At 48.7% G+C, this 22,225-nt stretch overlaps 1 protein-coding gene across 3 annotated transcripts in view; it reads right to left on the bottom strand.

Moving 5' to 3' along the window:
* COL22A1 (collagen type XXII alpha 1 chain) overlaps positions 1-22,225 on the bottom strand; it is a 238,332-nt gene that overhangs the window by 140,328 nt on the left and 75,779 nt on the right. For all 3 annotated transcript variants that reach the window (XM_081266210.1, XM_081266209.1, XM_081266208.1), the window contains 8 exons: positions 22,090-22,206; positions 18,071-18,115; positions 16,905-16,967; positions 14,278-14,316; positions 3,370-3,423; positions 2,753-2,806; positions 1,641-1,694; positions 275-319 (listed from right to left, as the gene is read on the bottom strand). In XM_081266210.1, the coding sequence (XP_081122336.1) occupies positions 275-319; positions 1,641-1,694; positions 2,753-2,806; positions 3,370-3,423; positions 14,278-14,316; positions 16,905-16,967; positions 18,071-18,115; positions 22,090-22,206 (471 nt within the window). The remainder of the gene's footprint in view (positions 1-274; positions 320-1,640; positions 1,695-2,752; positions 2,807-3,369; positions 3,424-14,277; positions 14,317-16,904; positions 16,968-18,070; positions 18,116-22,089; positions 22,207-22,225) is intronic.

Raw genomic sequence — 22,225 nt, forward strand, 5'->3', positions numbered from 1 at the left:
CTCTGTCTGGAAGCCCTGACCTCTGTCTCTTGGAGAGGATGCTAGGCCTGCAGGGACGGAGACCACAGCCTTCAGCACAGCTTACCTTGAGGGTGGGACATTGACACTCACCGCACTGGTCCTCACCACACATGCATACCCATATGTGCACACACATGTCATGCGCACCAACATACCTGCACACACATACACACACCAAGCGTGGACAGTCCCAGCACCTCCTCCCGCTGGAGAGTGGAGAGTGCTGTGGATGATCAGCACAGCCTGCACGTACCTTTTCTCCTCGAGGTCCTCTTTCCCCTCGTTCTCCTTGGAGACCCTGCGGAGGTAAGAGCAGTGACATCACCACAGCCTGCTTCTCTGGCTAGACCCCTGAGGCCTCTGGAGAACCTCCTGGGAGCTTCCAGCTCCCGGTGCAGGAGAGGGAGGTGGTGAAGACCCTGTGTAGCAGTGTAGTCCTGCTAATGCCACACAGCGGCCCGGGTTCCTCCTTGGGCCGGGGTCACTGATCCAGGCCATTTCCAGGGTAGAGGGGAGCCTGTAGGGCTGTTCTCCTGGTCTGGGCTAACCAGTTCTCATGGCTATAGACCGGAACCTCTGAGCTCACCTGGCCAAGGGCAGAAATGTGGCTTCAGAGTCAGACCCTTCCACCTGAAGCCTGCAATTCCACTGTGCCATGGATTCCAGAAAGGGGCCCTCTTTGAATTGGAGACTCTGGGGCCTTTTACACACACCCCTCCTCCTGCCCCAGGGAAGAGTTGCTGCACTGGCCCCTCCTGTAGAGCAGCAGCAGGGCCCTGTGCTATGAACTCCTTGTGTGGTTCCTCCCTCTTCTCTCCTTTCTCGAAGAAGGGACCCTTGGGCATTCCATGGGAAGGGTGTTAAACATGGCAGACACATCTCAGAACTTCCCATTGGTTCCAGGAATAATTTGTGCATTTGTACTGAAGAGCAAAGCATCAGAGCCACAAGACACCGTTCTAAAGGGCAGAGGGTCTTCAGGGACACCTGGGTCTGGGGATTAGTGGACATGGATTCTATTTTAATCCCATCTAAATATTTGGGCTGTGCAGACTGAGATGGGAGGTCCTGAGTGCCCAGGAGGCTGAGCAAGCTGCTTGGCCTGAAAGTGACTTTCTACACTGCTGCCAATCTCAACCCTTTTTTAATGAGAATGAAGAAAGGGTTGATGCTCAAGAAGCCACGGGGCCCTTCTATGCCATAGTCACCCACTCTCCACTCCTTTACCCACTGGAGACTCTGCACCTGTGACTGGCACTGGTCTAGGGACCGGAAATCCAATAGACTTCACTACCTTCCAGAGGGGGCAAACTGGACAGGTGGGTGAAAGTGGCTTCTTTCAACCAAGTGTCAGAGACCCCTGAGCTCTATCCTGTTTTTGAACCTTGGAATGGGGGTCTCAGGAATGTGTTTAAACCTATCCCCCAGGTGATTCGTATGTACCTCAGCATTTAAGAAATTCTGGTCTAAAAGAAGAGAGACCGATGCTTCTTGGGCATCACTATGTGCCAACAGCAAGTCCTCATCAAGCAGATTCAGTGAGGCACTGGCCAGAGAGCCGGGCTCCTGATTGATGGGCAAAAAGACAGCATCCCTCCCAGACAGGAGCCTTTACTTACAGGAGCTCCTACTTGCCCAGGAGGTCCCGGAAGTCCAGGTGGTCCTTGGGGACCCTGCAGAAGAGCATTCACAAAGAAAAGTTTTAGAGATAAAAACAACTGATAAGAGCTGCTCAGTCAGTGACCATGTTTCATACAAAGATCCACAGGTTTGCATCCCAAGAGCTGCCTGCACTGCCTGAACCATCTCTCCAGGAGACAGCCCTGGACCTCTGCTTCCTCTTCCCTACTGATGGAGCCATGCTCACACCCAGATCGGCCAGATGTCAAGCAACAGCTCTGGCGTGCCCTCTGAGACCAGATGCAGCAATTTCCATTTCCACTTGCCCCACATCCTTCTGCCTTTTGAGATCTGGCCTGGACACAATCACATCTTTTGCAGAAGCACAGCTGATTCCTGTGGCTCTCATTTACATTTGCCCCAGAGTGGGTACACCCTGAAGAGTTCCACAAAGAGCCTGGAGGAAATCTGCAGAGCCTGGAGGCTCCTCTGCTGCCCACACCATCCACCACTACTGCCTTTGAACAAGTAGTTTGGAAATATCTATTTAAAAAAATGTGCATTTCCTTAGCTAACAGTATCCCAACTTTTGTGGTGTCTCCTACTGCAATGAAAATATATAAGACTTGAGGAGAAACACGCACATGTGCATGCTTGACTGCTTCATTGATTTTAGAGGAAAACAAATGAAATTATAAGTATATAAAATAGATTCCACTGTCATGTATAACTAAAAAGAACAAAAATAAATAATATAAAATACAATAAAAAAGAAAGAAACCCTCAGAGCTATGAGTAGGGGAAAGGTTATACAAATTACAAAGCCTTCTGTGTCACGGGACACTACAGGTGGGCTGCGGGCTCTCTGGGTGGGTTTGGAAGGAGGTCTCAAATCACTTGTTAAATGAAAAAGGTAAATTGCCAGTTACATGATCCAGTTTTTGAGAATTTAGGAGAGACTATATGTGGCTAGACAAACAAATATTTGTGCTGTGTGAGAAGGGGAGGCAAGAAACATTTGAGCATCTCATCTATACTCACAGGGCCTCATTTTGCATCAGGACCTGTCCCCTAGGAGCATAAGGAGAGCACAGCTCACAGCGACACTTACCCGCATGCCCACCTCTCCAGGCAGCCCGGGCTCCCCCAGCTCTCCTGGCTCCCCCTGTGCATACAAATTAGCATATGGTCAGAGCCCTCAGGACACACCAAAGCAGCCAAAGACACATGGAGAACCCATTCCCAGGACACAGGGAGAACCCATCCCCGGCAGCTCAGAACTCATCACAAAAGGATGCGGGAGGGTCCCAGGCTGCCCTCTGGTGCTTTTCTATAAGCAAAGGATCTCATCTTCACCACCCATGCTATCTCCACTCCCACTTGCTCCTACCATCAGAGGTCCACAAAACAAATTTGAATGGAGAATGGAGGAAGCATAGTAATTGGAGTCCCAGTGACGTCCATCTTCATGGAGAAGGAGTGTGGCCACCTGGAGGGGACCAAGAGTCCAGGGACACAAAGAACTCCCCTTTCTTTCCTGGTTTTCCAGGACCTCAGACCTTTTGTCCTAATGTATTGTCAATTGTGAACTTATGGGATTCTTACAAATCAGGACCTGAGACCTTTCATACCCAGTTACAGATGGAGAAGGAAAAGAGATGCAGAGAACCCACAGCCTATTCCGTTTAGGTTCTTGGTGAAGGTTGGAGCAATGGGAATAGAACTTACTCTCATGCCTTTACTGCCGTCTCTCCCAGGGGGACCTGGAAGGCCCAGGGAACCCTAGAAGGAGAGAAAGAGATTAGCAATTGGTACAGGGTGAGGACAGTGTTGGGCTAGGCTCTCAGGGTGCAGGTACACTGAATCAAGTACAGGGAAGGAGGCTGCAGATAGGACTCTGCTCCTTGTAGAGTGGACACCAGCCTGCAGCTCAAGCATCACTTAGGAGAGGAAGAAAAGCAGATTCCCAAGAGTTGCACCAGATCTACCACATCAGGGGCAACCCTTCATAAGATCTCCAGAGCATCTGTATGAACTGACAGCATGATCAAGAAGCTTGGTCTGCAACCCTGTCCTCACAAGAGTCCACAAGAGTGGCCCTCTCACTCTGGGCTAGATGTCACACATGTAGAGGGGAGGCCAGCCTGGGCTGCAGAGGGGCACATACAGCTGAGCAGGCCTTCATGGCAGGGGTGCCTTGGGCCTCATGGGATGCTTAGCAGATCCCTAGATACCAGATGCACCGTCCAGTTGCCACAACCAAATATGTCTCCAGATGTTGCCAAATGCCTCCTAGGAGGCAAGAGCCTTCCTGGCTGAAAGGCACTGGGCTAGGACAAATATTTAATGTTTTTTAACTTATGACAAACTTAATTCTAAGGAATCACACACAGATACACATGACAAGCATAAATAGGAGCAGCTGTGGGGTGAGGGGGCACCTGGATTAGGCTCCTCATCCCCCTTCCTCCTGCAGACACACACACCTGCCACAGGCCTGGGGAGGCAGTTTAAAAGAGGGGACTCCAGGGTCTCTAAGCGCCCGTCCAGCTCTGACACCACCTGATTCAAATAAATGGAAGCTGCCTGAGACCTTCTGCCCAGCTGCCTTCGCCCCCTCGATCCTCCACGAGACCCTGAGCAGGCTATGCCTCCACCTGGGCTTCCTCCATATGCACAATGAGGGTGATGTATCTGCAGTGATCAGACAGACTGATGAATCCACACATGCAGCTACAGAGTCCTGTGTGCAGCAGTGCACTTCTGCAGACATCATCAGACACAGTCCCTCTCATAACCCTCTGAGAAGGTGTTTTTTTCCAAAGACACAATCGGACACTAAAAACTTCTAGCTTTGTCCATAAACTAAATTAAATTCAATTAAGAAGCATGCACACGTATGCACACATATGTATACTTCTAAAACTTCTATGCAGTGCCTCCTGTGGCCTCAACATTCTAATATCAACCAGCATGATATTGCCAAGAAAGACAGGCATTTCTGAGCCTGGCATCAGATTAACCCAAGTCCATCCCCCGCTTCTCCTAACCAATGTGCTTTTTCACATTCTGATAGCATGTAGCAGGACCTGCACCCACACCACTTCAATGGACACTCTGCAGTCCTGAGCACCAGCCCCACTTCCCTGGCAATTCCAGAGCTACCCTCTAACTGCCTCAGGAGGGCAGAAGCTCTGCACAGGGTCAGGAGACTGGTGGTCAAGAAAAGACAGGCTCAGCCCGTGTGCTCTACCCTCTCTAAGGCCCACATTCCACTCCTCCTGCACTGAGAGAGCCTGTGGCTTGTGCATTTCCAGAACACCAGCCTCCTTAATGTCATATCCCTGTAACCTGAAGGCTGAAATTCAGTCTTTTACAAAAGGGAGACATCACAAAAAACAAGGACTTTCTCTAGGAAAGAGCCCTGGGGGCTGCCTCCCCCAGCATCAGGCCCTCACAGTGAATGTGTTCACCCATTGCCTCTGTTACCATGCAGGATGGCGGGTCCGTGAAAGGCCAGTCTGTCCTCTGGCTCCTGCAGGGTGGGAAGTCTTCAGCTCAAGGCAGGAAAGGGTGTCCTGGAGGGCTCCTGCCTCAGAAATAAAGTAGGGGCAGGGGACGTTGTTGCTCCCAGGGCCATCTAATAAAGGGAGTCGGGGTGAGACCAAAGACAATGCCAGAGAGAACTCCGAACTCTGGAAAGTTCTGGAATCCGTGCCTTTCCTCACAGAGGTCGTTTTTCTTGCCTTGCTGTTCTCTTCAAGTGGGTGCCTGGTGCATATCTCTGAATCTGGCCCCCCACAAGACTGGCACCCGAGAGGGGAAAGCGAAGCCACAGGGCCAGGGCCTGCCTTGGTGCAGGGCCCATGTGCTCTGTGACCTCCATTCCTTCTCCAACCCTGTGTGCTCCTAAGGGAGGGTAACAAAGATGCTCCTGCTTTAAAATTAGTCTTAGACTATGTCACCCCAGAAAGCAAAGTGAAACATAGGGTATGGTGAGAAGACAAAGGTCCCCACGGCCAGCAAACTGCAGCTTCCAATTCTCTCCGTCCCTCAGTACCATGACTGTGGGGGGGCTGGTGAAAGGCTGAGTCCCAGGCTCCAGGCAGGCAGGGGACATGCCTACTTCAGGATCCACACGTCCCAAGGACACAGAAGACTTGGCATCTTGTTTTACAAGACCAGCTACCAGCGTGACAGGACCAGCCATGTTCTCTTTTGACACAGGAGTGGGCTACCTCTGCTCTGTATTGACAAAGCTGACTGAAAAAGTGTAACAACTCCTTCGAGTTTTGTTTTACTTGGTTAAGATAGCCAAGAAAGCCCTGCAAATGGACAGTCAGAAATTTCCACCTTCCTGTCATCAAAGCCCTTTCATTAGATGGGCTTGTGAAATTGTGCCCCCCCAAAATAGTTAACCTGACCCAGATAGTTCATTTTAATGTCATCTAATATTAATGCTACAAAATACTACCATGCCCCTGTGATACACCTTCCAAAATTCCCCACTGGACTCCCTTCTCCTGCCCTCAGTGGCTTTGGAAAGAAAAAGCCAGAGCTCTAGACTGCCCACTCAAAACCCATCAAGAGTGCCACCTGACCTCCCCCAGCCTAAGTTTTGTCATTTGTAAGACAGTTTCATGCTGATTTCAGATAAGAAATAAATGACGACATACTTTGTAGATTGTAAAATATTATTAAAATGCCAGTTGCTGGCATTCTGTTAAGAACTAAAACACGTGCTGCCCCCAATTCCACGTGGGTGAGCAAGGAGGATGACAGAGACCGGAGGTGGCCCTGTGATGGGCAAGGCCCAAGCAAGTGTAGCTAAGGATCCACAATAATATGCAGGGGAAGGGAGGGGGAGGAGAAAAGGAAGTGAGGGGAGGAGAAAGGGGGCTCCAGGGCACCTTGGCTCAGCAGAACGCTTGCTTCCCACTGTGGCCTGGATGTCTATGTCCCCTCAAGTTTCACACGTGAAAACCAAATCCCCTACGCAATAGTATCAGGAACTGGGGACTTTAGGAGGGGGGATTAGTGCCCTTATTAGAGAGGCTCAAGGGAGCCTTTTGGACTTCTGCCTGTGAAGACACAGCAACCAGGTGCTATCTGTAAGGCAGAGCGATTCATGATTCTGCTAAGAATTGGCACTTCAGCTAGGATTTCCTGGACTCCAGGACTGTGGGCAATGCATTTCTGTTGCTCATCATTACTCAGTCTAAGGCATTTTGTCATAGCAGCAGTAAGGAGGAAGACACTCCCCTTCCTGTTCTCAGCTCCATCTGCTATGAACAGAGTGGTTCAAGGAGGAAGAGCCTCCTGGTCAAGGTGGGGAAATGCTTCCTAGAAGGGGGACTGCAAAGTAAGCAATGAGTGCTGTCATTTTGAGTGGACTTTCTGAGCCTCCTTATTGCACCTATTAAAAGGAAAACAACACTTAGGTCATGGACAGCATAGCAATAGACAGTGCCCATGAAATCCACAGCAGAAGACAACCAGGGCTCAGAGAAGTTGGGCCTTCCCACTGGTGTGCTAGCAGTTGTGACTCAAAATTGGGGCTTGATTCCAAATCCAGCCCTGAACTCTCTACCCCCCACCCCACACATACACACTCACCATCTCCATGACCCCATCTGGAGATCACATGACGGTAACATGTAGCAGGAAATTACCTGTCCATCCACACCCACTCATCAGCATCCAGATCATATTGCAGGTTCGCCCTGTTAACTCATGGGCACGATGCAGAGGTACCAGGGAACACACACCCCTCTTACTCTTGGTTAATTAGCTATCAGGGCATTTCTAAATGTTAATAATGAGCCTACCAGAGGTGCTATGTTAGTCTATCTTCACCCATTTGGTAGGAGGCACGGCAGGCCCTTTAGGTGGGGTCTTGGGAATATTCTGGGCAGGGGTTCTCAATGTGTGGTCCCTGGACCAGCAGCATCAGCAGCTCCAGGGGCCTCTGCCTTGCTGTAGACCTACTGAAGCAGATATTCTGGGAATGGGGTCCCACCAGTCAGGTGATTTGAGCACCATCTTGGGTTTGAGAACCACTCCTTAGAACAGACAAATGCAGGTCACAGAATCAGAAAACATGGAATCAAACCCTGCCTCCACCACTTACAGAGGAAGTCACTGGTACCTGGTCTCAGTATAAATGCCATGTGAAATGAGAACATCCTCTTCCTCAAGAGTTAAATCAAACAGCATGCACATGGACCCTGGCAGCCAGCAAGTGCTTGTAAATGCAGGTACTGTCATCGTTCTTAGATGTACTGTGAATTATCTCAGATGAACTGGAGAAAGGAAAGAACTCTACAGCTGCCCCCCTAAAGCATAGTTCCTAAGACTCCTGCTGGGCTTCCTGAGCCTCGAGTGTTGCAGCTGTCCTCACCGAGAGGCACAGAGTTCCCACTCTTTGTCACCTCTGAGGGTCAGATCTGATTAATGCTGAGAGCACAGATGTCACGTGGAGCATGAGAATGGAACATTATGCTGGCATAATGGTAATTAAGCTTAACATTTATGAGCGCTTTTTACAAATATAAGTCATTTATGTTCATTAGCTCATTTAGTGTTCACAGCAACCCTCTGCAGAGAGTGCTTTATTTGCCAATTCACAGATGAGGGAGGAAAGTTGGGGTTACAGGGTTACAGGTTAAGTAACAGCCCACAGTCACGCTGCTAAGTGGCTGATCAAGGTCTGGATCCAGCCAGTCTGTGTCTAGGGTCTGCTCCCTCAGCCTCCCTGACCCCCCAGTCCAGTTGCCAGCACTTATTTCCCTTCTCCTCAATGCTCTCACCCTTTTGATTAGTCTTTGATTTTGAAACTAGCCCGTTAGACCTGGCAAGCAACTGGGTGTCAGATGGCGCTGGAGAGAAATGCAGACTTCCCCATCCAGCTCTGCCTGGGGCTGAAAGACACATTAACTCACAACTGCTCCTAGGTGCGTGTCTTCAGCACCATGGACAGGGCTAGGAGCATCATTCTTTCCTCAGTATTTTAACTCCAATCTATAAAACTATCCCCATAGACACATAAACAGCGAAACTAGATTTCCCCTCAGCCTTTTAATTATTGTAAAAATGGAAGGCATTAAACCACAGCTATCCAATGCAATAACCATGGGAGATGTCCACTAACACACACACGCTAAGGGAAGGAAATGGGGGAGCTGATTATACCAACCGTGAACAAAGAGAAAGGACCCCAAGCTAGAAGTGGATGGCATAAATAAATCTTAGAAGTTTCACACATATAAATACAAATATGTAATTTACATTTTCTGGCTCCAAGGCTCTACAATGCAGTCATAACATGAAATTGATTCCTATGACAGAACAAGTTTTTAGGATCTAGAATTCCCAGATAGTAGTCCTACTTTCAGAGAGGGACAGAGGATGGCACTGGCCAATGTAGTGGTCAAGAGCAAGGATCTTTCTCTCATCTTGTGTCTTGTATCAAACAGGCCCAGTCTCAGCCCCAGACCCTCACCTGCTCTGTGATATTGGGCATGGTCCAGTCCCATACAAGGGGCTTAGGAAGCTGCCACTCAAAAACCAAATAACCTGGCACAGATTAAAGAATCAATAAAGGGCTTAGGCCATGAGTCTTTTCACTAAGTGGTAGATTCTTTTCAGATGAAGTCCATATACCATTCCACATATGTTCACTGGTGTTAGAAAGAGAATTCTGCATGATGGTTTTCCTAATGCCACCACCCAGTGCTTCCGACAGAACCAGCAAATTAACAATGCGTCTGTTGTTCCTTGCTATGCCATGCATTTCACCTATGCAAGAAACCCTCTGTCTACCTTAGCTTGGGCTGCTGCAGCAAAACTCCTTAAACCGAGGCACTTATAAACAACAGAAATTTACTCCTCACAGCCGTGGAGGTGGAGAATCCAAGATCAAGGCACAAGCAGAATCAGTGTCTGGTGAGGTCCACTTCCTATTCACAGAGGACATTTTGTGGTGCCCTTCCATAGCAGAAGAGTGTCTGAGAGGGTCTCTCCTTGGCCTCTTTCAACGGCACTGACCCTACACAGAAGGTCTGCACCCTTAGGACCTACTCACCTCCAAAATGGCCCACCTCCTAATGCTCCTGCCTTGGAGATTGTGATTCCAACATGTGAGTTGTGAGGGGACACCAATAATTGGGCCATGATGTCCCTAATATGAATGAGTATCACGGTTTCTGGAAATCATTCCTGGAAGATCACCACTCTGGAAAGAAGGCATCCCCCATCCACCTGTGTGGCCCTATTCCACCTCCAAGAACTTTTCTCATCTCACAGTTTCAAACAAAGCTGTATCTTAGAGACACTGAAGAAGCACCACCTTCTTCAGGTGAGAAGGGCCACTGTGTGGGCAGTACATGGTGTCCACTGTGTTGGGAACCAGGGAAGTGTTGTTATGAGAGCAGACCTGACTGTCACCTGCAGAGTCCCCTCTAGTCAGAAGCAGGGTGGTCAAGAGCATGGCTTCTAGCGTCCCCTCCCTAAACACCCTTCATCCTGCCCTCCACCACTCCCCTTTGCTCCCACAGGCAGATGTTGTGTTCATCACATCCCTGTGCCACCACCCAATGCTTCAGAGAGAAACAGCAAATTAGCAATGTGTCTGTGGTTCCTTGCTATGCCATGCATTTCACCTGGGCCAGAAACCCTCTGTCTACCTTAGCTTGGGCTGCTGCAGCAGAACTCCTTAAACCGAGGCGCTTATAAACAACAGAAAAATCTTGCTGTTCTTCCCTGGTCCCTAGTGTTATGTTTTGGATGTGAGGTGTCCCCCCAAATCTCATGTCTGAGACAATGCAAGAAGTTCAGAGGTGAAGTGACCAGGTTCTAAGAGCCTTAATTAATCAGTGAATTAATCACCTGAAAGGATTGACTGAGGGGTGACTATTGGCAGGTGGGCTGTGGTTGAGGAGGTGGGTCCCTGGGGGTGTCTTGGGGTTTATATTTTTCCTTGTTGAGCAGAGCTCTTGCTCTGCCTCTTGACCATGTCCTGAAGCTCTTCTCCACCACACTCTTCTCTCATGATGTTCGGCCTCATCTCAGGCCCCAAGGAATGGAGTCGGCCATCTGTGGACTGAGACCTCTAAAACTGTGAGCACACAAACTTTTCCTCCTCGGAGTGTACTTGGCAAGCCTTTTGGTTGCCGCAACAAAAAAGCTGACCAACTCTCAAGAGGCAGTCCCTATCATTCTGAATAAGCCAGAACTTATAATAAGCAACCTGTCATCTCCCCATGCCTCTGTATAATGAAATAAATACCATTAATGTGTTTGTATGGTTTTCTAAGTTTTGATGCCCTTTCCCATGAAGTGGGGATATTTGTGCCTTTTTTCTGCCATTATTGGGAGAGATGAAGAGGACGAGGCCTGAAACCACTTGGCTTGGTGCCTGACACCTAAGATCACTGAGCAGAAGCCCCCCTGATATTTTAGAGGCAATGGGGGAGGAGCCTAGAAAAGACAAACCCAGTAGCAGCAGAAGACAAATACTGAGGAAGGTCATTTGGGACCATGTCACATCAGTAGGACAGTCCAGTGTGCACTCCAAACTCACTGGATGCCACCTGCCAAGTAACGCAGAGCAAGGTGACATCAGTGTCATTTTAAAGTCACTGCAAATTCGCAGGCACTTGTGTGTTTTCAGCATGGTGGCAGGTTCAAAGCAATGGAAACCATGTGGAGCTGAGGAGTTCCAGGCACCCTGCCCCCAAAACGTGACAGCTTCGCAGTCCACAGCAAAATGGAGAAGATGTTTTGTCCAGATGCAAATGATCAGGGGACAAAGTATCAGAGGGCTCTTCAGCTCACCAGAAACTCGGGGAGCAAGCTGCCTCAGCTGGTGGCAGAAAACCTGACTTTCTAAGCATCTTCCTTAATTCCACCCTGAAGGCCTTGGGTTTTCTTTCCTCATTTTTGTGATTTGCTCCTGAGTCATTTAGCTTTGTGGTGAACCACCTTACAAAGAAAGACTCTCCTACCTGATGATCTCAGAACACTCAGGTGGTTTTACAGCATCCTGACACCATCTTCAGATGTGTGGTCAAAGCCCATAAAGGTACCATCCAAAAAGTTGAAGGAGCCTGTGCTGCTAGTCTGGCTCAGAGACTTCTCTTCTATTCCTCCTGTTGAAACGGAGCCATAAAATGGCAACTTCCCTGTTCCTAGAAACTGTTCAAGCTACTTTCAGAACACAGGTGTAGAACCCAGGACCTGACCTAAAATGACCTCAAGAACCTGATGGAACCAAAAGTCACTGAGGAGCAGAAGCTGAGGAATGCCAACAGGGCCCCGCAGACCTAGACTAGAAGTGAGGCATGGGTCAACAGCTGCAGGACAGGCCTGAGTGACCTGTTCCCCTAGAGCAGCACATTGGGTGTGGACTAGTCCACCAAGACTCCCAGTTGTAACCACCCAGCCCCTATTTCCTCCCACACCAGGCTCCTTAAGTCCCTTCTCTATCAGCCAATAGGGGGAGAGAGCCAAGCTTGCCTCCTCTCTCCCTCCTTGTCGTCTGCCATCAGTGAATAGCTTTCTTTTTGAAAAAGCCCAGTGCACAGTCCCGGCTTCTGTGTATTGGGCAGTGAGCCCTTGCTCAGTATCACTCTTGGGTTTATGGTCCTGGGAAAAATTAAGAAAAACTATCAAAGATGATATATCATATTTCCGTGACCCAAAATTCTGTCTGCTGGTGAGTCAGTGAGCCCAGTAAATTTAGCTGAGTTTCTTATATGCACTGTCTGATTTTATTTTTCTGGCACACCACACTGACACTGAGCGCACCATCCATATGAAGTCTTGTTTACTGCCATATGGATTTCAGTGAACACGCTTAACAAAGGACATTTTTGGTCGTTGTTATTATTCTTCCCCTCACCCAAATGCTGAGTGTCTAGTCGCTGACCTAAGGATGACTTCATGGGGCACTTTGCCATCCCTGTGCCTTTCCAGGGTCTCTAAACATGGGCACCAGGCATGGCCTTGGTCACGGGATGAGGTGCCAGGAGAGAGGTAGTGTAGGGGTCTGGAAGAGGCAGGAAGTCAAGATCTCCAACTGTTTTTCAGCTGCGTGACTCCCCTTCTCTACCCTCCAATTTGCTCAGCTGAAGGGGGAGGGGTGGCCCAATCAGCTCCCCAGCTTCCCCCTCACTGTAATAATAATCCATGTTTTCCAGATACTTATTAACTGTGTGACCTTGGGCCGGAGAATTGACCTCAGAGCTATGTTCTCCTCATTGGTGTGAAGTTCAGATTGCACTTAGGAGAATGCCTAGTGCAGATAGGCAGTAGATAATTACAACACCAACAAGTTGAAACATAGACAGAATAAGAACTAGCATTCCTGGACTCACTGGGCTCCCTGTGCAATCCCCCTGGAATCCAGCAGCTGCTTTGAAGACAGCAGTCAGCAGAGAAGTCAGTTTGCTAAGCACTGTCCCACGGCATAAGTCACGAGACCCCTGAAGCCCCAGCCAACTCCCTGGCCCACCCTGGCCCACTCATCCCCAGAGGGGAAGCAGAGCCTCTACATTACAGAAAAGAGCCCTGGAGGGCAAAGTTGGGGATGGGCTGATTCCCAGCTCTCAGAGCTGCTGCCTGAAGGGGGCTCTGTGCTTCTTCACATCCCACCATCTCACTCTAACAGAGGAGGAAGGAGACACAGAGAGGGAGGTGACTCACTGCAAATCACACACCATGGTGTGGAAGAATCTAGATCAGACTCTGCTAACAAATGCCAACTGCCAGTCAATGTGTCAACTGAGGACAGAGGTGGGAGTGCCAGTCTTCCTGGCTCTCTGCCTCTGCTTGCAGCACCAAGTGACAAAGGAGGCTTCCTGGCTGCAGCTGTGTCCCCATGGCCACAGGACCTAGAATGCATGGCTTCAGGCATGGCTCTGGGCACCAAGAAGGTGCCTCAGGTGTCAGAAGAAGAAACTAATAGTAGAACATGTTAGGCCTCCCACAAATCCTCCCAGCCTCTGCTTGTTCAGGCCTGCTGCCACTACCAGCTCTGTCCTCATGACCTTCCCTACAAATTCCACAGCCGTCCCTGACTGCCCAAATTTCCCAGGTGGGTCTCCCTTCACATCTACCACACCTGCTGTTTGAGCATCCTCTGCATGTCTGACCATGCATGGACCCTTCAATGACTCCGTCCCCCTACACACACTTTTTGAACATGGTGGTCCTCAAACTGCTTCTCCAGCTCTCTTTGCCATGCTCTTGAAAGTCATCATTATTAAACACTATGAATCACCACATCTGAAGCAAGCATTCTCCTCCACATCTGTTCATGCTCTTCACCCTGCTTGGCTTGGTTGAAGCTCAAGAGCCAACTTCTCCAACAGACTCTTCATGAATCTCCAAGACAGTGAATCCTGCCTCCCACTTCTCCCAGATGCCATTTCCTGTCTCCACCTTCTCTCTTTCTGTGAATACTGCATATGCTTCGACCACTTGAGTGAAGAACATGCACTGATGCTAGACTCAGTGCAGAGCACCTCTTTTCCCCACAAGAATCTTCGTCAGGTAGCAGCATGCCAGCATACACCTCCCCCAACCCAAGTCCCCACCACCTTCCCTTGGAGGAGTGCAATCAAGGCAAGTGCTTACCTTTTCACCCTTTTCTCCTTGGACAAAAGGTCCTCTGCCCTAGGAAAAGGAAATCAGAAAGCCAAGTTTACTTCCCCAAGGCTTGGTATCACCCTGAGACTGACAAGGCTGGATGCTTTCATCAGCTCTGCAGGAGCCTCTGAAATAGATGAACTCTTATGTATTGAATATGGATTCTCCTGAGTGCCATCTCACTTAATTTTCCAGTATTTCAATATCACAGGTACTATTCTTTGCTTCCACGACAGCTTTCATGACACATAATTTGTACACTGTGTAATTCACTCATTTCAAGAGTCCACTTCAAGTTTTAATGTATTTAGGGAGCTGTGAAATGATCACCACAATCGACTTTAGAACATTTCCATCACTTCAAAAGGAACCCTCTCCAGTTAGCAGTTACTCCCCACTCCCCTATCCTCAGTCCCAGGCATGCTCTCATCTATTTTCTCTCTCCATAGATGTGCCTATTCTAGACATTCTGTGTGCCTGGAAGCATGCAACAGGAAGCCTTTCATGACTAGCTTCTTTCACTTGGCAAGGTCTTTTTAAGGGTCAGCCAGGTGGTACCATGTAGCAGACTTCATCTCCTGCAGACTAACATGATGAGGCATGGATACCCACATCCCATTTATTCATGGTTCAGGTGATGAGCCATGGGTTGTTTCACCTCTTAGTAATCACAAATAATGTTGCTATAACATGTGTGTGTGTGTTTCTCTGTGGCCATATGCTTATGTGTCTTTGAAATATATATCAAGGACTGCAGTTGAATTGTTGAGTCAGACGGTGCCTTCGTGTTTGAACTGTTGAGAACTGTGAGTCTGCTTCCAAAGCAGCTGCACCATTTCATGCCAGCAAAGTATGAAGCTCCTATTTCCCTGCATTCCTCCTGGCTCTGTCCATTACTAAAAACGAGAAATGGAAGTGTCCAGCCATCTGTATTGCATCATCTATTTTTCCTGTCAATCTTGTCAGTGGTATTGTGTATTCTGGAGTTCTGCTATTAGGTGCTATGTGTTAATAATTGTTCCTTATTCATTTCTAAAGGCACATCCTTTATTATTATAAAATATCCCTCTTTATTTTCTACTTTTGTTTGAAAGTCTATTTTGTCCAAAATTGAAATAATTACTCCATTTTTGTGTCCTTTTGGTTTCAGAATATTTATTTTCCATCCTTCTACTTTCTACCTATTTGTATCTTTTGGATTTTCCATTTTGTTAAGCTTTGCAGTCCTGGAAATGGGCCCAAGGCCTTGCCCATGAAAGGCGAGAACTCTATGTGTATCTCTGTGTCCCCTATGGACAGGATGGTACCTGGATCTTGTTTCTATATTCTGTCTGAAAATCCCTGCTCTTTGCTTGGCTCATTCACACATAATTCTATTGCTGACATCCAGACCACTCCCTCCTTGTTTTCTAGGTCTCTTGCTTCTTTATTTCTCCTCTACTCCTCTCAGAGGCAGTGAAGGCTGTCTAGCTGCATTTTTACTTCCTTCATGATATTTTCACTATGTGGTTTTGGGTGCTCAGGACTCAGATTAAAACAGATGAATTAAAACAGATGAAGATGGCAGATGAGTGACTGTCATGGGGGACAGTCACTCAGATGTCAATGATCAGTGCCATTCCCATTAGAGATGCAATAAGACTATCTCAAAAGTTATAAGAACTAACAGAATCACACAAAGCACCTGCAAGGAGTGGATTGGATGGTTACAGTGACATGGGTGAAGGCAGTGGAGATCTGGGTGAGTTCTTCTGTGAAGGGACTTTGCCCTGTCATCTGGGGTTCCCTCCTGATGGTAAGTAGAAGGAACCAACTATGATCCCACACACCCAAAAAGGCAACTGTCATTCACAAATAGCATTTTATAAGCAAAACAGTTGTCATGCTTCCCGTTTTGCTAATGGGGTAAATGAGACTGTCAGTTAAGACACCTGCCCAAGGTCACAACTGGTGCCAAGGACAAGTTTTGAGGTTCATCTGGCACCAAAGTGTATCACTGATGCTGCCCACTGCTGCGATTGTGGCAGCAATGATGGCCCTTACTAGACTTCCCGCCCTGTTCTAGGTCATTGGTGAGCATTAACTCACTAAATACTCAAACTGCCGCTGAGCAGGTTGCTTATCATCACCACGTCACAGATAAGAAAACGGATAACAGAGAGGTTAGGTATCTTGGTGGAGCCAGATACTCCCCAGCTCTTGGGCTCTTGAACTGTGTGTGATTTTTCATGTCTTTCCTGACCCACCACCAGGCAGAAAAGGGTGTAGGAGAAAACAGGGTGGGTGGAGAAGAAATTGTTCTTGGCAGAAGAAAGAGCATGTACAATGGCCAGAGTGAGGGAGGAGCCCATGAAATGGCCAATATGAGCAAACACAACAGTGTGAATTTGGAGGTACAGAATTCTGGGGATGGGTGAAGGGGCAAGAGACCAGGACAGAAAGCCACTAGGGCCATGACCAGAATGAAGGGAGATGGGTCTCCTCCGATGGGTGGAATGGGCTTGGTGCCTGGCTCTCACTGGGTCTTCAGCACAGGCTGATTGGCATGATCAGGGCCCTGGTCTCCCACACCAGCCACATGGCCCAACCGCACAGAGAAGAAGCATATGACTTACCATGTCCCCTTTCTCTCCCTTGGGTCCAGGAGCACCCAGTGGCCCAGTGGCTCCTATGTCTCCCTGAGGGGATGAAACCAGAAATAAGCATTGAGTTAGCTGGGGATAGTTCTGCACTCAGGCTGCCCACCACCAACCTTGTCTGAATCCCTAGGAGCAGCTGATGCCATCTCTGCCAACTGCATGATGAGGCCACAAGTCCTACCCTGGCAGAGGGAGGTGACCTAAGTCACCCAAATATTACTCGCATGCACCATCTGCATGCACCACCAAACCTGGGCACTTGAGGACAAGACCCAACCACCCTCTAACCCTGTGTCAACTTCAGTGCCTGGCCCTTAGCAGGTGCTCAATCGTGATGTGACAGGTGGACTCAAAACCAGGAGAGGCAAGAGGAGGGGACCAAGAGGGAGAGAAAGAGACAGAAGTGGGTCAGGGGAGATGAATGGAGAACAGAAGGGGGAGAGAGGAGCCCGGCAGATGGAATCTAGTGGAGAAAGGGAAGGAGCAGAAGTGGGGAACCCAGCTATCCCCAGGTTCTCCACCACCACACCTAGCCCCTTCCCCAGGCAGCACACTGGGTGACACTACACACTGGTGTGGAACTCTCCCACTCCCTGACCATACCAATTGGCACCTTGAGGACTCAGTTTTCCAAGACAAACAGTGATGGGAGAAAATGGCACCATGGGGAATGAAAGGGGGAAGGAGATGGCCCATGACTGAGAATGGGGGCCCACAGGGGAATACCTGGCTTTGTATGACTATGGAATTCACCAATTTTGTACACAAGAATTTTATGCAATTTAAATAAATTTTAAAAACCCAATTTCTTAAAAATCTCTGGAGCACATGGGCTTGCAGGGCCTTATGGAGTATTAACTATCCCTGGAGGGTTAGATCTGTGAGAACAGACTTGCTCTTAGCTGGGGTCTCGCCATCTTGCCCTTGCATACTCAAGAACATTCAGTCTAAGGAAAGGAGTCTTAAGCAGTTCAGAGACTCACAGGTCCAAACCTGACACCTCTGGCTCTTACCCTAGCCTTTCAACAAGCAAGAGGGCAAGATGCGAGCAGGACAGACATCTAAAGCCCTCTGTCACCCTGACAGCGTGGAGCAAGGACTACACAGGCCTCAAAGGGCATCTCCGCCATGCCAGTACTGACCTTCAGACCAGGGAGTCCCACAGCGCCATCTGCGCCCTTCTCGCCCTAAAGGAAGACAGACAATCAAGTAAGCCTCAGTTTCCATTGAGCTGGTTTGCCACCCCATGTACTGAAAAGCCAGCCTTGAAGGAAGCCAAGTACTGACCAGAGGCTGGATAAGAGAACTGGCTGACCAGCCAAGAGTTCTTGAACTGCAGACCTACCTAGGAAACTCTGAACATGGCCTCCAGAGGCGGGCATCAGAGGGTACTGAGAAACAAGCAAACCCAGGAGCAGAAAGACCAATGCACAAGCCCTTACTTACACCTGAAATCCCCAAATACCAAACACAGAAGCAGAGAGTGGCTTCCAAGGCTGGGAGTGGGAGAATGGGGAGGGACACATTTGTCACAGGGCACAAAGTTTCAGACAGGAGGAATAAATGCTAAGCACAATTTGTTAATCAGCTTGATTCACTCATTTCACATTTTTCCTTTTTTTCTTTTGGTGCCAGCGATTGAAACCAGGGGTGCTCAACCACTGAGCCACATCCCCAGTCCTTTTTTTCTTTTTACTTTTTTATTTTGAGACAGGTTCCCACTAAGTTTCTTAGGGCCTCACCAAGTTGCTGAGGCTGGCCTTGAACTTGCAATCTTCCTGCCTCAGCCTCCTGAGTCATTAGGATTACATGTGTATGCCACTGTGCTTGGATACCCATTCTAAATTGTATACATACATTATAGCATCCATTCATGCCTCACAAATACATGCAACTGCAATTTTTCTAAATCAAATGTAAACAAATATAAAGAAAATGCTTTCCATGGACTTTTTTTTGCCCAAAAATATGTCATCAATTCAATTAAAAAGAAAATTACATTGGCTGCTATTGGTCCATGTCATTATTCTTCACTAAAATACAAAGCACAACATATCTATAAGCAATTTCTCAAAGTAAACTGTTCAGTTTTTTAAATGGGAAAAACGATCTTGTTACTGGATTTAAAAATGTGATCTGCAGCTGGTGACTACCTGTAAGTACTCCATACAGGAGACAAATACAACCTGGCTCATATGATTGTTTAGGTAGATCTATCACCCCATTAATGAAGGTTACCCCACACCCATTCCCACACATGCTCCCTCCACTAACAGCCCACGCTCTGGTCACATGTGACTACTTCAGGAGCACATAGCTTCCCAGTGCATTCACAGAGGACCTCTGTACCTGCAAAGGAAGATTAATAATTTTGTGTGTACTTGACCTTTCAGAGTGTCCCCCACAAGGCCTTGGACACATTTATGCTCGCCACAATATTGATCATAGAGATATAAGCAGACCCAGAAGGCACTGCACTGGCCTTGGTGAGTAGTAGACAGGTTTGGCAAACCAAATGGAAGATTTAATCCCTTGGAACAAAAGCCAGGCTGTGGCCAGGGCTCTGCCCCAAGGAGAGAACTCTGACCACCTGGGCCCCTGTGCTGTGGTTCTCACAGAAATGTAGATGGAGGCAGAGGCCACACCTGCTTCAAGAGCTGATTATGAGGTTCCTCTACCTGACCCTTTCCCACCTTCCCACCTACCTGTGTCTGGGAAGCTCTGGAGCAGGCCTGATGGTAAACTCCCAAGGGTGAGCCAGGTGTCTGAGTTCCTGGTTCCCTAACCAGACTATAGGATTTTCGAGAGCCATATTCTGTCTTAAAAGTCTCCATGTGCAGTAGGATGTCATGCACATAGTAGACACTTATGTCTAAGGTCAGAAATAAGAAATGATGGGCTGAATACAGAATGGGTCACTGAGTGATGCCATCCAGAATGTACGGCTGACACTGTGTCAGCTGACTAATGAGCTTCAACAGCAGGACCTTGTCCTGCCAAGAGGAAGAGAGGGTGTGCGCCTTTATCCCTCACTCCCACTGTCCCTCCAGCTATCCACCCATCCACCCTTCCAAACACTGGGCACTTATCCATCCATTCAGATATCACTGAACAGCCTTCTCTAAACAAAGAGAAGCAGTAGTCCCCCAAAATACAGACATGTAATGATTCAGGGTATGTCCTCCAGAAGTAGGACTTATGGGAGCTAAGACCAGGGGACAGCATGGTCATTGTTCTGACAGGTGGAAGTCAGGGAGAAGAAAGGGACTTAATGCCTTGGAAACAGCAGGTACTCAGTAAAGACTGCCTGGGTGGATGGTGATAATTGGAGGGAAGGAGGGGGGAATCAGCAAGGGTTCCTTGGCCATGTCTTAGAAGATCAGGTGTAGTCAGAGAGAGGACCCAAAGGGTAGAAAAAGAGTTCCAGGTCAAAGCTGCTCCATATGCCAATGCCAGAAGGCAGGGAAAACTGCAGCCCCTCCAAGGAACCAGAGTTACTGCCAGACACCTGGAAGGGGAACATGTGGGATGAGGCTATTTGGCACCTGGGCCCCAGCATGGGTCATGCAGGGTGGAATAGTGGAGGCATGTCCTGAAACCACACCAAGGAGATCAGGGGAGGGCTAGAGAGTGGGGAGCCACGGGAAAGGGAAGCCAGGACTGCTGGACCCCAGACTCCCCTCCTGAGGTCCTGCCAGGGCATGGCCTGGCTCTGAGGGGAGCTGTGGCCTGGGCAGAGCTGGTTTGGCTGAGCTCCCAGTCTGTGCATGGTGGCTAGAGATTAAAACCTCTCCAGACCATTGCCCTTCTCACTGGGGGTTACAAAGGCAACAGGATTCAGAAGGATTGGGGTTCTGTTATTTTGTTGGCCTGCAGAACCAACCCACAGACCTGAGCAGGTCTGAGCTGCCTGGCTGCAGGAGGAGCCAGCCCCCTGTGCTGTGTGCACACACCTTGCTCCTTCCTCTGTCTGTTCCACTCTAACCTGGGCATCAGGTTGAGGCTCTTAACTTCATCTGTGACACCCAAAAGGCCCCATCTTGGGGCACAATGGGATGGCTTTTGGTTAGGCCTTTGGCAAGTTGGGCCAGGAATGGGCAAGCCCATTTGACTTAGAGTTCCTAAGGGCCCTTCCTCCCTAGGGTTTGGCCCCCTGGGGTCTGGATTTCTAGGTAAAGCAAAAATAAAGAGGGAGAATGTGAAAACTAACAGAGGAGAGGAGAGAGAGAAAGGGAGAATATGCCAGGACACCTTGCCAAGAGGACTATTAAAAACACATCCCAAGTGTGCCTGCACCGGCGACCTATAACCACATTTCAGCCTTTGGTCTTAGTACTCCCAGCCCCAAACAGAACCATCGCATCCTTCCTCTATGCTGGCCTGTTCCTGGCAGGTGCAGGTGGAGCTGGGCACAGTGCATGCTGAGGTCAAGGGCCCTGGGGTGGTGGTCTAGCAGACTCCAGAAACCTTCCTTGCACAGTTCTACTTTGGTTTATCCTTTGTGAATATGTTTTGGTTCTCTCAGCTCCAATAGTGAGAAACACTTTTCTTATCAAGGGCCACTAGTCTACTGAAAAAGCAGACAAATCAGAGCCTCAGGCACATGAGGAGACATAGCCCAATGGATGTGTTAGTGATGTTCCTAGAAATGCACTGCTTTTCAAAATTGGAAACAAATACATTTCACTGTTGTACACAGAGTTGGATTATAGAGTGTGGCTGATTAAAGGAATTGTTGAGAAGAAATTGCAGAGCATGCCCAAACCCTCACTCATGGTCCTGTTCTGGGTCTTACTCAGCAACATATCTCATTGGACTTAGCTGCACATGAGTGGAGAGGACACAAATCAGAGCCAGAGAAATCCCAGGACACCATTAAAAACCTTAGGAAAACATTAATTCGAGCTGGGTCTGAGCATCTCCCCTTCTGGTGAATTCCAAAATAAAAAAAAAAAAATAAAAAAAAACAGGAGATCCAACAAACAGGAATAGTGTTCTGGCTGAAAGCCATTGTGAGCCTGGGGGCATCCTAACCCAGTGACCAGATGCATGATGGGAAACTCCCACCTCACTGCCCCCGTGGTTCTGAGGACCAGCCCTGTCCCACTCTTCTCTGGGGCTGCAGGCTGGGAACCAAGGGTAGACTCCGGATGGATGGTACCTTTTCTCCAGGTGGGCAGGAGCAGTTGATGGTCCTCAAGAACCCAATCTGCTCACTGACAGGGGTGGGTGGTTGCAGGGGTGGAGGCGGAGGCTCTGTCACCACAGTCACCTGGCACTGGAAGGAAAGGCCAGTG

This window comes from Spermophilus citellus (assembly GCF_964194105.1).
Source record: "Spermophilus citellus genome assembly, chromosome: 14".
Lineage (NCBI taxonomy): Eukaryota > Metazoa > Chordata > Mammalia > Rodentia > Sciuridae > Spermophilus > Spermophilus citellus.